The sequence below is a fragment of the Athene noctua genome, chromosome 3 (assembly GCF_965140245.1).
Source record: "Athene noctua chromosome 3, bAthNoc1.hap1.1, whole genome shotgun sequence".
NCBI lineage: Eukaryota > Metazoa > Chordata > Aves > Strigiformes > Strigidae > Athene > Athene noctua.
The window spans coordinates 82,123,684-82,137,593 of NC_134039.1; the positions used below are offsets into that span (position 1 = coordinate 82,123,684).

The 13,910-nt window shown below is 40.2% G+C and overlaps 1 protein-coding gene across 4 annotated transcripts in view; it reads right to left on the reverse strand.

Moving 5' to 3' along the window:
- The window catches only part of CELF2 (CUGBP Elav-like family member 2), a 382,663-nt gene that overhangs the window by 252,095 nt on the left and 116,658 nt on the right, over positions 1-13,910 (reverse strand). For 2 of the 4 annotated variants that reach the window (XM_074903506.1, XM_074903508.1), the window contains exon 1: positions 11,450-11,643. The exons of 1 other annotated variant lie outside the window; for it this stretch is intronic. In XM_074903506.1, the coding sequence (XP_074759607.1) occupies positions 11,450-11,556 (107 nt within the window). In that variant the 5' untranslated portion in view covers positions 11,557-11,643. Of the gene's footprint in view, positions 1-11,449; positions 11,644-13,910 lie in introns of those variants that run through there. One more of the 4 variants, XM_074903510.1, reaches the window with a different exon arrangement.

The window sequence follows — 13,910 nt, forward strand, 5'->3', positions numbered from 1 at the left end:
TAAGTGGTGAAAAAAAGAAAATGAAACCCTGAATGTTTCACACACTGTTACAGGCTCAGCTCTGTTATTTGTAACGTTAATGCCAGTTTTTTGACCGGCACACGTGAGCAGAAAAGCAACTTTTATTAAAAATGAAGGAAAAAAAATTGAAGCTTTGGTCCATTACTATCGTACAGAGGGAAATGTGGAGGGGGAATGGCAAATGAAGCTGCATTAGTTTTCACAGCATAAATCAGACAATAGATCTAACCAGTGGCTTAGAGGAGCTGCATTATTCCTGCACTGTCCCTGCCCGATGATCTTAAGCTTTTTCAGCTGGTGGAGCATATGGCAATTTTGAGGAAGGAACCTGGAATTTGGAATCAGCAATTCTCGGGCTTTAATCCTATTCTAGCTACAAATGTCACCTCCTATCCATCCTCCCCTTGTTTTAGAGGCCCAGACCCTGCTCGCCCCTGCAGTCGCATTGTTTACTCTTTGTGCCTCGGTTTCTCCATACATCTAAGCGGGGCAGATGAAGCAATTCTACCTCACATTTGCAGATTAGTCACCATTCAAGCAGGGTTTCAAACACAGAACTATATGCAATTTCTCCAAACAATTCAACCTTTGAAAACCGAACACCTCTTCAGTTAAAAAAAAAAAACAACCCCACACAAAACCAAACCCCGCAAAAAGTTCAGCTGGAGAAAGACGGGGGTTGAGCGGTGGATTGCTGTCAAGCGTATGAGCTCACTCTGACATCACTACCTGTGGCTTTCATTCAGCGAGTGACAAAGAGAGCAGACACCCCCTTCCCTTCCAGATCCCACAGCCAAATCCAGCGTGGAGCTCACGTCACATCACATCCCCTCTGCAGACCCCCTCTTCACCCTTTCCTTAATTGCCATTCTTTTAATCAACTTGCCCCCCAGTATTGGGCCAAGGACATGCTACTGTTGGAAGTACTTCAAGGGAAAGTTTCCGAATGACTTCACTCTCTCCCAAGCCTGCAAGGCAGTATGAAGAGAGTTCAAATCCTCTGCTTTATTCCCCCCTAAGCCAATGAACATGCTCGGGATTCAGCTTATCTCTGGCATCAAAGCAAGTTTCTAACAGAGGCGGCAGAAGCAGAGCTCAGCGACGGCGGTGTAAATTTGGAGCAGGCTCAAATGACTTCAGTGGAATCACTCAGGATCTTCCACTAATGCGAGGGGGAAAAGAAGTCTGGTCCAGATAGCGTTAGTGAATGCAAATGAGATGTTCGCTATCTTTCACAAAGAAATAACCTCCCAGGGAAATCATGAGCCTGAAAGTAGTAGCATGGCTAATAGCAGAAAATACAGCATTTTGGTTTGTGCGGCGGGACGTGAGCCTACCTGCCTGCAAGGGGGCGAGGAAACCCACCAGCTTAACTTTTAGTAGCAGACTTCTGGAGGGACAAGAAAGGAGGGGGGAAAAAAAGAGAAAAAAGAAGAGCAAAGCACACGAGCACAAGTTACACAAAGCATTTCATCAGAGCTAAAGAATGGTGTAAAAGCCATAAACAATTAAAGCAAAAAGTAGTGCATTTCTTTAAGAGGCAAAAAGTAATGGACCTGATTCTGCACCATTTTACCATTTGTGAAAATTTTGATTATTTGTAACAAATCTGTCTTTGTCAGTTAGGTCTAACGTTGGAATAAAGTTTTGCATTATGAAGCCTTAACCTTTCGGTAAGATTTTTCTACTTACAAAGCCGAACACACAACAGTCTTCCCTTCATCTTATTCTGAGAAATAAACCAATTTGCATATAACCAAAACCCTTTTAGAAGGAAAACTGAATTATTGCTTAAAGCGGATCCATGAATTTTAAGTATTGAAACCTTAGCCACTTGTTAGGCTCCCCCCCACTTCTGTAGGCTATTGTAGCTAATCAGTAATTTTCAGAAATAAACGTCATTTAAAATTACCCTGTGAAAAGGTACCTCAAATTAAGCATTTCTAGAGCTTTCACTTGAAGCACATTGATATTATGTAAACTTGGTTGCTATAGTAAAACTTCCCACTCAGTTCTTTTTTTTTTTCCTTCCTATTTTATACCACTGAAGAGTGATTTCATCCCACTGTGGGTATAAGGCCTTTGTTCCATTTTGTGGGTAATAACTCAATCTTTCCAAAAACAATTAGACAATATTTTATGGCACAAGTCAGATGCTACAGGTGATGGAAGGCTTTTAGGAAAGGCCTTTAATGTGGAGGAACATCCTACTTTGCTAATAGCATGCAAACACTTAGGACAGTCAATCATGACCCTCAGGTCCAATCCTGCGTAGTGCTAGTGCTGAGCAGGACCTGGCCAGTACCATTTGCTCCAGTTGGGCCATCCACAGTGCTCAGCACTGTATTTAGCAAATACTAAAGTAGTAACACATAAATATTTGCAAGACCAAGTCTTACTGTTCTGTTATTTATTTATAGCCCTATTGAAGAGCATCCCTATTGATCTGTAGGTGTTGCTTTTGTGTAGTGCCTTGTGCAAGACCAAGACCAAGACTTTTGTCAACCCAGTCCTATCTGAACTTGACAACAGGCATTGACTGTTTTTTCCTTTTTAGTTCCTTTTTTTTTTTTTTTTTTTTTTCATGAACTACCTTGCCTTCTCACCCGCTGACTGATTCCATCAAAAACCAGGAGGGAAACTGGGGCACTGCATGCACTGGATAGACCCGATTTCCTACTAGGCAGCAGGTGCATTATTTATGGTCAAAAAAAGCACCTTTCCAAAACACCCTGGCAGAGAGAACTTAATAGTGCTGGATTTGGCTATTATATTATCTTCACGTGAAAAAGTATGATCTTGTATTACTTAGGATAGGAACGACACATGTGGTGCTCTTGTGTGTGTTGCTCCATCCTCACAATGTTCAAGAACCCCACTTTATGCTTTCTCAGGGCAGGGGAAAAAGTGAACTGTTTACCAAAACCCCTTCCCCCCCACCATCCAAACCCACAGGAACAACTACTAGGAGACACAAAAACCTCTCACATTTTGTATAAATTTGAGATTTCTGAAGGTTTTTGCCCAGCTAGGGAGGCTGGTTATTGGGAAGGATGCAGGATCAGAGAAGCGGGTGGTGAGGATGGGCTGAACACAGCAAAAGGCTGGAGGTGATGCTGGAGGGCAGCTCCAACTCCAAAAGCAATGGGTGAAGGGAAGTGTGAAGTTCTAACATTGCATCAGCGAGGCAAGACATTGAGTAAGAGACATCAAAAGAGACAAGACGCCAAATGTGAACTTATTTTTAAAAACAAAATGCAAAGAAATCGGAGGGATTTATTGCAATATCTGAATTAACCTACTGCACTCCACTTCTAACAGCAAGACCTTCACAAGGTTAACCTCCATCTTCCCTTCTCATTCACTTCTACCACGCTTTTCTTTGTTTTTTACTGCAAATGATTGGATCTCACCTTATGCTGAAATTGTAACATCTTTTAGGTAGGAAATTTCAAAGTTCTTTTTTTTGTTTCATTTGTTCGTGAAGTGCCTAGCATACATCTTGGTCCCCAAAAATAACAAACAATCACCCTGATAATATGTAAAGTAACTATCTTTGTTTGACATCATTATTTCCTGCAGACAGAATCCATTAAAGCTCACACATGAAGGGCAGAAAGAAAAGGCTCCTGCAGTAACTGTAAGGCATTCAGACATGCAGAAAACTGCACCGTGCCTGGTTTGGGGTGGCTTTTTTCCCTTGTAAATGAACAGTGTAAGAATTGCTGCACAGGTCAGATCAAAAGGTCCATCTAGTCCATGACCCTGCCTCTGATAATGGCTTGTAATGGATGCAAAGACAAAGAGCATGAGTATGGCAAGTGCGCTGTGACCCTTCCCACCTTCCAGCAACCAGTGGCTGAGGGACTGCCTAGAGTCAAGGACTGCATCTGAACCAAGATGTTTAACAGGCTCAAGATCGCTGATTCAATTTTTCCCCAAAATTCTCTCTCCAAAAGGAACGTTGATAAAGTCATATGTTTATTACTCCCAGAGCTGCCTGTTAAACAGGCTGTTCTTAACAATTTCAGAGATTTGGGGCTCAGTACAACAAACAGGAAAATTGGCTTTCTTTTCTGAAGCAAAACATTAAACCCAACTCAGTGTTTAACATAAAACGTTTCACTTCAGTAGAGTCACAATAATTCATCTGAAACTTCTTAAAAAAAACCAACATAGTGATAACACCATTTTGTAAGGGAAAAATGCCAAAACCATGAGGTTCCTAGGGCAGGCATCTAGTTTGGCATCCTTTTGCGAGAAAGGCTCTTCAGGAAAAAAAATTTGGTCACTTTGGATTGCTATATTCGGGGGTGGGGGTTAACTGAGTTAAATCTATGTTCATCAGCCGTGCACAGACAAATCTCCATATGATTCATTGGAGCAGCACTGCAGAACACCTGGTGTTGCCGATGCAGTTCTGTTAGTGTTTTGTTATTTTTAAAGGGGGTTATATAACTCTCTCATTAAAATTAAATGTGGGTTGAAATGATGCAGGCAAATTCTCAAGCTTTGGAGTGAGCTTCTTCCTCCCAGTTTAGCTGAAAATAGATCATTTTTAGGCAGAAGAGAAGGAAAATGAAACCAAGAGGTTGTTACAGTTGAAAATCGAGTCTCTAAGAATTTAAGTTTTCTGATAATTCACCGTTTCCTTTCTAGAGGGCCTCAATTCTTCAGATGCTGACCTGCAGCTTCCAGGGAGAGCAGGTGCAGGATTTGAATCTTAAATTCACTCTGTAGCACAGCTATCGTATCATCCACAGCTATCTACACTTGCAAGGTTCAATTTCCAGATGATCTACGTTCAGGTGCCCTTGCTTTTCGGTCCTCTATTTGTCTAAAAGGGATAGTAAATTCCTCTATCCTCTCTCTGATTTTCTATCTTTTTTTTTTTTTTTCCCCTCCAACCCTCTGCTCTGTCTTCCTCCCCGTGACAGACTGTTGTCTGGCATCCTCAAAGGCTGCTCTTGAAGATGACCTGCTGATTTGCTGCCATGGGAACTCCAAAGCAAGGACAGCATTTACCCCTCGCACACCAAAGGGCACAAGAAACAGTTCCCCATGCCACCCTTCTCGCTGGTAAAAGTTCGCCCTCCACTATTTCAGAAGCCTTGCAGGGATACAGGAAGTCTGTGCCTTAAATTACAAGAGTGCTGCAGCCTCTCCAGTGTCCAGTGTCCACTGCTGAATTATTCGGAGGAAGGTGAAAAAGTCTAGTAGCATGTGTGAGCATGCAAATTGCTTTTCAAGACTCGTGGAGAAAAAGCTTAGGCAGCAAAGCATGAGACTGGAGAAAAACCCTCTCTAATGTAATGGCAGAAAGCATTATCTTTGTATAAGTGCCATATTTAAAACTTCTCAAGGAATTTTATTGGTAACCCTCTTCCTTTGAATCAGAGAGAGTTAAGTTAAAATTAGGTTGTTCTACACGAATAAGGGACACAGGCTAACTCATCAGCCACCAATTATGTTACATGGAGAGACAAGCAAGTAATTCTCTCCATTCTCCACCCCCAAAAACAATTTTGGGTGTTTTAATTGAAATAGAAGGATCATTTTTACTTGGCTGCATTTTGCAGGGCAGCTTGTGATCCACACTGTGTCAGTCTTGTCAGTGCACTGGCAGGTTTACAGACCTACAATACTTTCCTACAAGCACCGACTCATAAGAGCCTAATCCGGTAATGTGGGCTTAATGCATAATATAATTTCATGAACCACCTAGAAACTGAGTGCAAATCTGAGAGTCGATGCTTTCCAGAAATGACAATTTAGTCATTAGTTCAGAAACCTTGAAGATGGATCTGTCTGATGTTAGCCCGTGAAACGGTCACTGATCCTTAGACTACCAGAGAAAATAAAGTTGTGCGTGAGAACAGCTAAAATCCTTTTTACATCCTGCTCGAGCTGATTACTAGTTATGCTATTCTCAGTCTCAAGACCAGATTGAGAGATGAGAAAATTAGGGTCCAGAGCAAGAATGACACAAAATTTGGGAAAACTCCTTCCCCCTTCCCCCCAATGAAGATAGTTAACCTTCAGTGCATCATTAACTTGCCAATGACAGTATTAAAGCAGCTTTAATTGACACATTTATTTCTGCTGCAGGGTGAAATAACACAAAAGCAAAACAGAAAAAAAAAATTAACATGAAGCTTTTTGCCATGGCAAGAGTGTTAGAGGGGGAAAAAAAAATCCTGTTTTTATTTCCTCTGTGAGGATGCCAGCAGTCCTGTTTCATAAACTCCAGTGATTCATCACCATCCCAGGCAGCCAATCATTCGGCAGGTCAAGTAGAAATGGGCTGTAGAGCCAGCAACTCCTGCTGCCCCGATAATGCATGTCATTCCAGGCATGGCGACATGCTTTCTCAACAGCTGCCATTTTCAGTTACCTTTTCTATGGCTGACATACAAGTAAATGTGTTGGAAGCAGTAAAACAGTCATAGGAAAGCAGTTGTAAAGATAAATAGCACCTGCACGTGATAATCTCTAATGTCATTAGAGAGGAAAGAAGGATGTGTTTTGAAACAGAATTTCTTTCTTCTGAAAGCATCACTTGACTTCAGGGGGTTTATGTGAGTGCGTGTGTGACTGAGAGGTTTTTTTTTGTGTGTGTGTGTGGTTTTTTTTTTCCTCAAATAAACATTCGTCTTGGTTATAACCTTAATAGATATAACTAAGGGAAAAGAGGAAAATAAACCAACTCCAAACACCCAACACTAAAGTAAAAGATCTTCTCACGATTCACTTGTGAGAAAGATTTTGTATATTGAGATTTTGCTTGAATTCAGTAATGCTCACTTTAAGAAACACAACTGCTCTAATTAAGGGAAAAGAAAATTATTTTCCTCAGTTGTTTCTTTTCAGTCTTTACTCCTTATCATCTAACTTAAATTTCATGAACTACTTGTTCAGTAACTGTTCTCTGTATTACATGCAGCTGAATACTTTTTTGCAGATGGAAACTGAGTGGGAGTTTTGAGGGCACAGTACTATAGAAATAAACACCCTCAATGAAAAAAATGGTTCAACTTAAGTGCACGTGTGTGTGTGTGTACATATGCACACAGATATATATTAAATACAGAGTATGTGTAATTTATGTACATATACCATGTAAAACCACTGTGCCTGCACACAAATAGTAAAAAAATAAATAACATAAAATAACTGTTCCCAATAACAGTGCTGGAACAAGATTTCAAATGCATAAGATTATCCATATTAATTTATGGTAATCTACAAATGAATGCTGCAGAGACAGTACAGGTTATCCAAAATGGTACTTGCATTTAATGAGAAACTACCACAAAATATCGTCAAGACAGATTTAGTTGCATCTTCTAATACCCCCGAATTAATATCATGCAAAACACAAAGTACAAGCTGTGTTTCCCCTTTGGAACAACTGGCTCTTGAAATGCCAAAGGAAAGCCAAGCTTTTCTCTCCATACAAAGTCCTCTTAGACAGCTCGCTTTCAGATTTCATCAACTTAGGTGTTTTCAGGGCTGTAAGCAGTGAACTTTCCATCAGCAGCATCTTCAGCTAATTAACCCTCCTGATTACAATAATTAGTATTGATTCACCCCTGAATGACTTCTTAAGTATTCAAGCACAATCTACACTTGCAGTAAAACTTCTAGATATGAATATTAATTGAATGCTCTCCTTTGTTTTTCAGCCCCAAAGGTATAGTTTGCAATCTTATATAGAATCATAGAATAATTTGGGTTGGAAGGGACCTTTAAAGGTCATCTAGTCCAGCCCCCCTGCAATGAGCAGGGACATCTTCAACTAGGTCAGGTTGCTCAGAGCCCCGTCCAACCTGGCCTTGAATGTTTCCAGGAATGGGGCATCTACCACCTCTCTGGGCAACCTGTGCCAGTGTTTCACCACTCTCATTATAAAATATTTCTTCCTTATATCTAGTCTGAATATGCCTTCTTTTAGTTTAAAACCATTACCCCTTGTCCTATCGCAATAGACCCTACCAGAAAGTTCGTTCCCATCTTTCTTATAGACCTCCTTTGAGTTCTGAAAGGCCACAATAAAGTCTCCCTGGACCCTTCTCCTCTCCAGGCTTAAGAACCTCGACTTTCTCAGCCTTTACTCATAGGAGAGGTGCTCCAGCCCTCTGATAATTTTTGTGGCCTTCTCTTGACCCACTTGAGCAGGTCCATGTCTTTCCTGTGCTGAGTGACCCAGAGCTGGACACAGCACTGCAGATGGGGTCTCACCAGAGCGGAGTAGAGGGGGAGGATCAGTTCCCTTGACCTGCTGGCCACACTTCTCTTGATGCAGCCCAGGACACAGATGGCTCATATTCAGCTTTTCATCCACCAGTACCCTCAAGTCCTTCTCAGCAAGGCTTCTCTCAATCCCTTCATGCTTAAGTTTGATAACAGAAATACTTCAGTTTTATTCTAATTTAACAAAGATAATAGTAACATGTTGATGTTAGAGACTGTGGTTCATGAATCTGGAAAAAAAAAAAAATAAAGACAAAGACTCCAGGCTAATAAATATATATAATACAATTCCATTTCCTATGGCAGCATGGAAAACCAGTTCTCAGGTTAAGACCTATCCTGCTCTTACTCTGACAGGTAGGACTGAGGACGGTCTCTCTTTTTGACATTACACCTGGTCATTGCAAGAACAAATAACAAGTCATGTAGAGTCTGAATTAGCTCTCAGCGCTGTTTTGGAAGCAGATGTTGCCAAGTTTGACAACTGCAAGGTACCACATTGCTTTGTGAATAGGTGATATTCAAAACAGGTAACGGTAAGGACACCTGCGATGCTCAGGCATAAGATCTCTAAACATATACTCTCAAAAGCTGACACTTTAGTTAAAGCATGCTAAGAAATGGCTTGTGTACAGATTTGCTTCACCTTCTTTGATAATAATAACAATTGTTATGGTTCAGAAAGTAATATTTTAGTAATGCATAGAAATATTTTTTTCTGGAGTAGAGTTCACACAGAATAATTCAAAAATTAGTCTTTGATGTGAGTGCAATGTCAGAAAGTACCCTTGGAAAAGAAGAAAGTAATTGGCAATCCAAGGCAAAAATCTGTAGTATGTATATTTTATGCAGCATTTTATCTGAAAAAATGGGAAGTACTGTAACTTTAGTATGAACTCACCTGTGAGAAGAGCGCTTAGGAGACAGTTTTACTATTGAATAGTCCTTGAGTGTCTTGTGGTGGCTGCCACAAAAGTGGCATTCACCCTACCCCGGGCAATCACTAAAGGGGCATTTCCATGTAACTGAGGGTGCGGGATTCAATTTATTGCTAGAAAGCCCAGGCTGAAAGAGGATAACTTGTTAAAAAAATATTGCCCTCCCCGCCTCCAGTTCTGGTAGAGCAGAGCAGAGCAGTTGTGAATGAGTTAATGTTTGTCTTGAAAGAAGTTCTTCCAAGAAAGTGAATTATAGCATGGTGCCGTTATATTAAACACCATCCTTGCTTTCTTCATGTTTATGCACAACACACAGCACACAAGAACTACCTGATAATCCATAACCTCTAGGCTTCTAGAGTATTTTATGCGATATTACCTTTTTGTTCACATAAATACTTTCCTATTGATTTATACCATCTCAACACACAAGGGAAGGAGATGCAACAACAACAACAAAAATGCAAAACATCATAGCAAGTACTCAGAGTCTCCCCATAAAACATCTTTTTGTTGAAAATACATGCTCTAAAAGAGCTCTGACCACTACGAATATATCATTTTTTTTTTTTAAATTAAGAAGTCCAAGAGACCTGTATAAATCCATATAAATCATGCACTAGAATCCAGTTTAAAAAAAAAGCATGAAACCCCTACAATTAATGGATCTAAGCAAAAAATGGAAAGCACCAATATCTTTTTTCTCAGAAAATGATTACAATTATTACTAAAAGTGATGTATTTACTTAACATATAAAGTATTTAAAGACTTTAAACAGTTTCAGAAACTCCACAGACTGATGACAATTGATTTTATTTAAGACACAAGTGGCTGTTCAAGTAGTAACTCAAAATTTTTCAAAAGCTTTATAACAATTTCTTTTCATAATGTGTAAGGTGCATGAGCATTTTGCCAAATTCAAACCCAAAATTGTTAACTGTTCTAATGCTAAACTATGGCTGTCTAAACAGAAAGATAATTCATGAAATGTCATATGAATAATTTGTTAGATTTTAGGATAGGAATCATCCAGGTAAATTATTCTGCCTGACCTTAAAAATTCTAACGTATGCTAATAGCTGGATTATAAAATTGGAAAGTAACATGGGCTTCCACTTTGAGATGTGATTTATCATTTTTATTGCATTTTCATTACCCAAACAAAATTAGAAACAGTATCTTCAAAACAGCAGTTAAAGTTGATATGATCAGGCATAAAATCAGGCAAGGGCACATTTGGCAACCGTGTATTTGCCAGATTGACAGCAGTATTGTAAGCTTTCAGAATCAATAAGTTTTCTTGCCACAGTTAAAGGAGAGGTTAGTAATAAATCTCCAACTTAATGCAATAAGCATGATTGTAAAATGCAAACCTCCCCCTCCCTGCACTATTAACAGCAGATATCAAATGAAACAACCTTCACAAAATAGGCAATACACTTCATATTCTATCGTATATACAAAAAGATTAAGGGAAATTAAAAAGGGGCTGAGAAAAGGAAAGAAAAAAACCCCCAAACCACCCCATCGCCAGACATACATTAAGCTAGTTTGACAGCACCATTGTTCAGCTGTCCCATTGTCAGACCAAAAGATGTATTCAATGCTACAATGTCTGCTAGCAAATAAACAAAAGACTACATTTTTCAAAGCAGGGTGCCAATTCTAGCATAATTCTGGGTGTATGTGTGTGTGTGCGTGTGTCTGCGTGTGTGTGTCTCTGAAAAGAGTAGTCGATGCTGGCACCCCGCTAAACCTTGGAACATTAGAGAATATATGTGTAATTCCACATATGGGAATATTTAGATATTTTTAAAACATCTTCAAGTGGTAAAGACTAGGTAGAGCGTTAGTAACTATTTACATAGGCTAAGTGAAAATTAAAGTGGTATTTAGGGGACTAGCTCTAATATGGAGTCTCCCTGAGCTTTTTCCATGCTTATTCCATGCCCAGTGCATAATAATGAAGCAGGCAGAAATATTGCAAATGAGGTGATAAAAGAAATACCAGCTCTCATTTAGGAAAAAAAAATTTTTTTTTTCCCTCCCTGCCCTCTCCATACATTTGTCGTCATACATGAAATGTGCGATTCTAACTAGTGGAAAATGATACTTGCACACAGCAATGCCTGTCTTTTCCTTTAAATAAGGAAACTACTTAATACACAGCACGGTTATAGTTGCAGCGGGCCCAGGCAACTCGAAAGCACGCGTTAAAACAAAGGAGACAACATACCTTAAAAGCAGCTCCTCATTTCTCATAGTAACAGCGGATTTGGGACAGCGCATGCTTTCTGCACCGATATTCTCAACAAAAGCCAGTTCAGAAGTGCGCTCAAACATCAATGCCACAGTAGCTACTCACTAATGGCTACTCTTTCTCTCTTTCTCTCTCTAGTCAGACGCTGAGTGGTGGAGCAAAGGGGCCCCTGCAGATTCACTAAGCAGAAATAATCCTCTCTGACAAGTTATGTTGTCTGGGCATATTTTACATTAATGCACTGTGCTGCCTATAGGGGTCTTGTTTGCGTTCACTCTAGCCGAGCTGGTGTTAGCTCTCTTAATTACCATCCAAAAAAAATTAGCAACACACCCCCCCACCCCCCACACCCCCCCCGCCAAAAAAAAAACCACCACACAACCAACAAACCCCAACCAACCAACATATCACTGAAAGAACAGGGGAAGAAAAATCTATGGGCAAATGAGGGAACTCTTTCCCCCTCTGGAGGGATGCATGCTTGATAGGGATCTTTTGTTTGCCCTGTGAACTCGGTGAATACAGTGGCAAACAGATGCTGTGGCTCATGAGGTTTGTGCACTTTAAGGGAATTGGGTTAGAGGCTCTTTCTGGGGCTCTGGAGTCGCAGCTGGAGCTCTTGCTCTCTCCCTCCTTCCCTTCCCTGTTCAAGGCTGAGTGGCTTTATGGGACCTGCCAGCTCACATCAGAGAGACTGGGGAGCATTAATGCAGGCACCTGGGGATCTTCTTCAAGTTTTCAGTTTTTCTTGGCAATTTTAACCCCTCCAAAACACGAGTCCAAAATCCCTCGAATTTTAACCTCTCCAAAACACAACTCATTAACTGAGTGTGCTTTAACCCAGACCCTTACACTTGGCTTTGGCAGAGTTCTCACAGATGGGAAAGGGTGTTGCGTTATTTAATGATTTACTCACTTTCTGTGTATGAAAAGAACTATAGCGTGACACTGATTTCAGGGAAACAGCCTCTTTGGCCCTGCTTGGGAGATCCACCATGTAATTTGTAGAAACAGGTTGTGGTCTTCTAATGTAGTCAAAGAGAAGTTTATTTTCATATCTTGGTTTCAACTTCCGCTGTGTAAATCTTTAAACCATGGAGCTACTTTTCAGGCAGGAGGATAGTTGGTGGGGTTTTTTGGTTCTTTTTTTTTTTTTTTTTTTTAAATCTACATCAGACACTGGAGTACATGCTTATTTAGTAGACTGAAAAGTCAACAAGACCTTGATGCTTTTTTCAGTCAAGGGCTTCTCTGCACCCCTGTGACAGTAAAATGCATCTAAAAAATTACTGTAATTTCCTCTGAGGTCCTGTTAACCTGAGAACATGCAAAACTCACTAAACAGGAATCGTCCAAAATGGACAATTAGTTGAAAATCCCAGTAAGAGTCAAATACATGGAGTCTGAAACAGACCTGGATTTCAAAACTTGAATTCAAACTTTCGTAGAGTTCTGGCTATGTCTGTGGTTGGTCTGAACCTCTTTTTGTACATTATATATTACTGTCTTAAAATATACTGCTACAGTATCCTGATGCAGTGCTACTGCTTCTAATTCCTTAACAGAAGTTGGCATTTAGGGCCTTGATCTTTTTGGTAAACTTGAGTCTGGGAATGAAGGCAAAGAGGGAGCAATCACCAGTATAAATATACTGATAGCAAGATCTTGCCTTTCTAACAGCATCTGTAAACTTCTATTAAGGTAATAAATTGTTTGCCACAGAAACGATCCTTTTGTTCTACACTTCTCGTGTGAGACCTTGGGATTGGTTTCAGTCATTCTGACATAATACTTGTCAAATGACAAGTTAAAAAACAAACCTAGGCATAATCTGCTTCAAATAATGTAGAGAGACAAAGAGCTGAAGGTGGTAGTTTAGGAAAAATGGATATCATGAAGGACTGAAAGTCAAGAGAAGACAGGTTTCCATGTGCTTCCCTTTTCATCTGAAAAACATGACTGGGATTCTAGTTGCTCTCGTAATAAAAATAATAAATCATTTTAATGATTAGCAATTCAAACCAATTCTGTGTTAAAATGTCATGCTCCAAGGTCAACTGAGACAACATAGCTTGTACTTCATGCTAAAAATATCTGAACAGTCATGGAAGGCGGCCAGGAAATAACCAACATGACAAACCCCATACCTCCTGCCCCAAATACTAAATCCATTACTACCATTTCAGGCATGGCCACCAGCACTCCAGATTCTTCCTCCTTCACTGTTCACCTCCAAATGACTTGTGCCCAGCATAACTCACCGTGACGCCTGGGCTGCTCCAGACCAGTCTCACGCTCGTGAGACTGATGTATGAGAAGAAGCAAATACCAGAGTATGCTACAGAATATACAGCTGAACGGGAAGTGTCAAACAGTCTGATAAACTGCTACAGTTTTCCAAAAATATGGCAAGGATCAGCATCTTGAGACACTACCA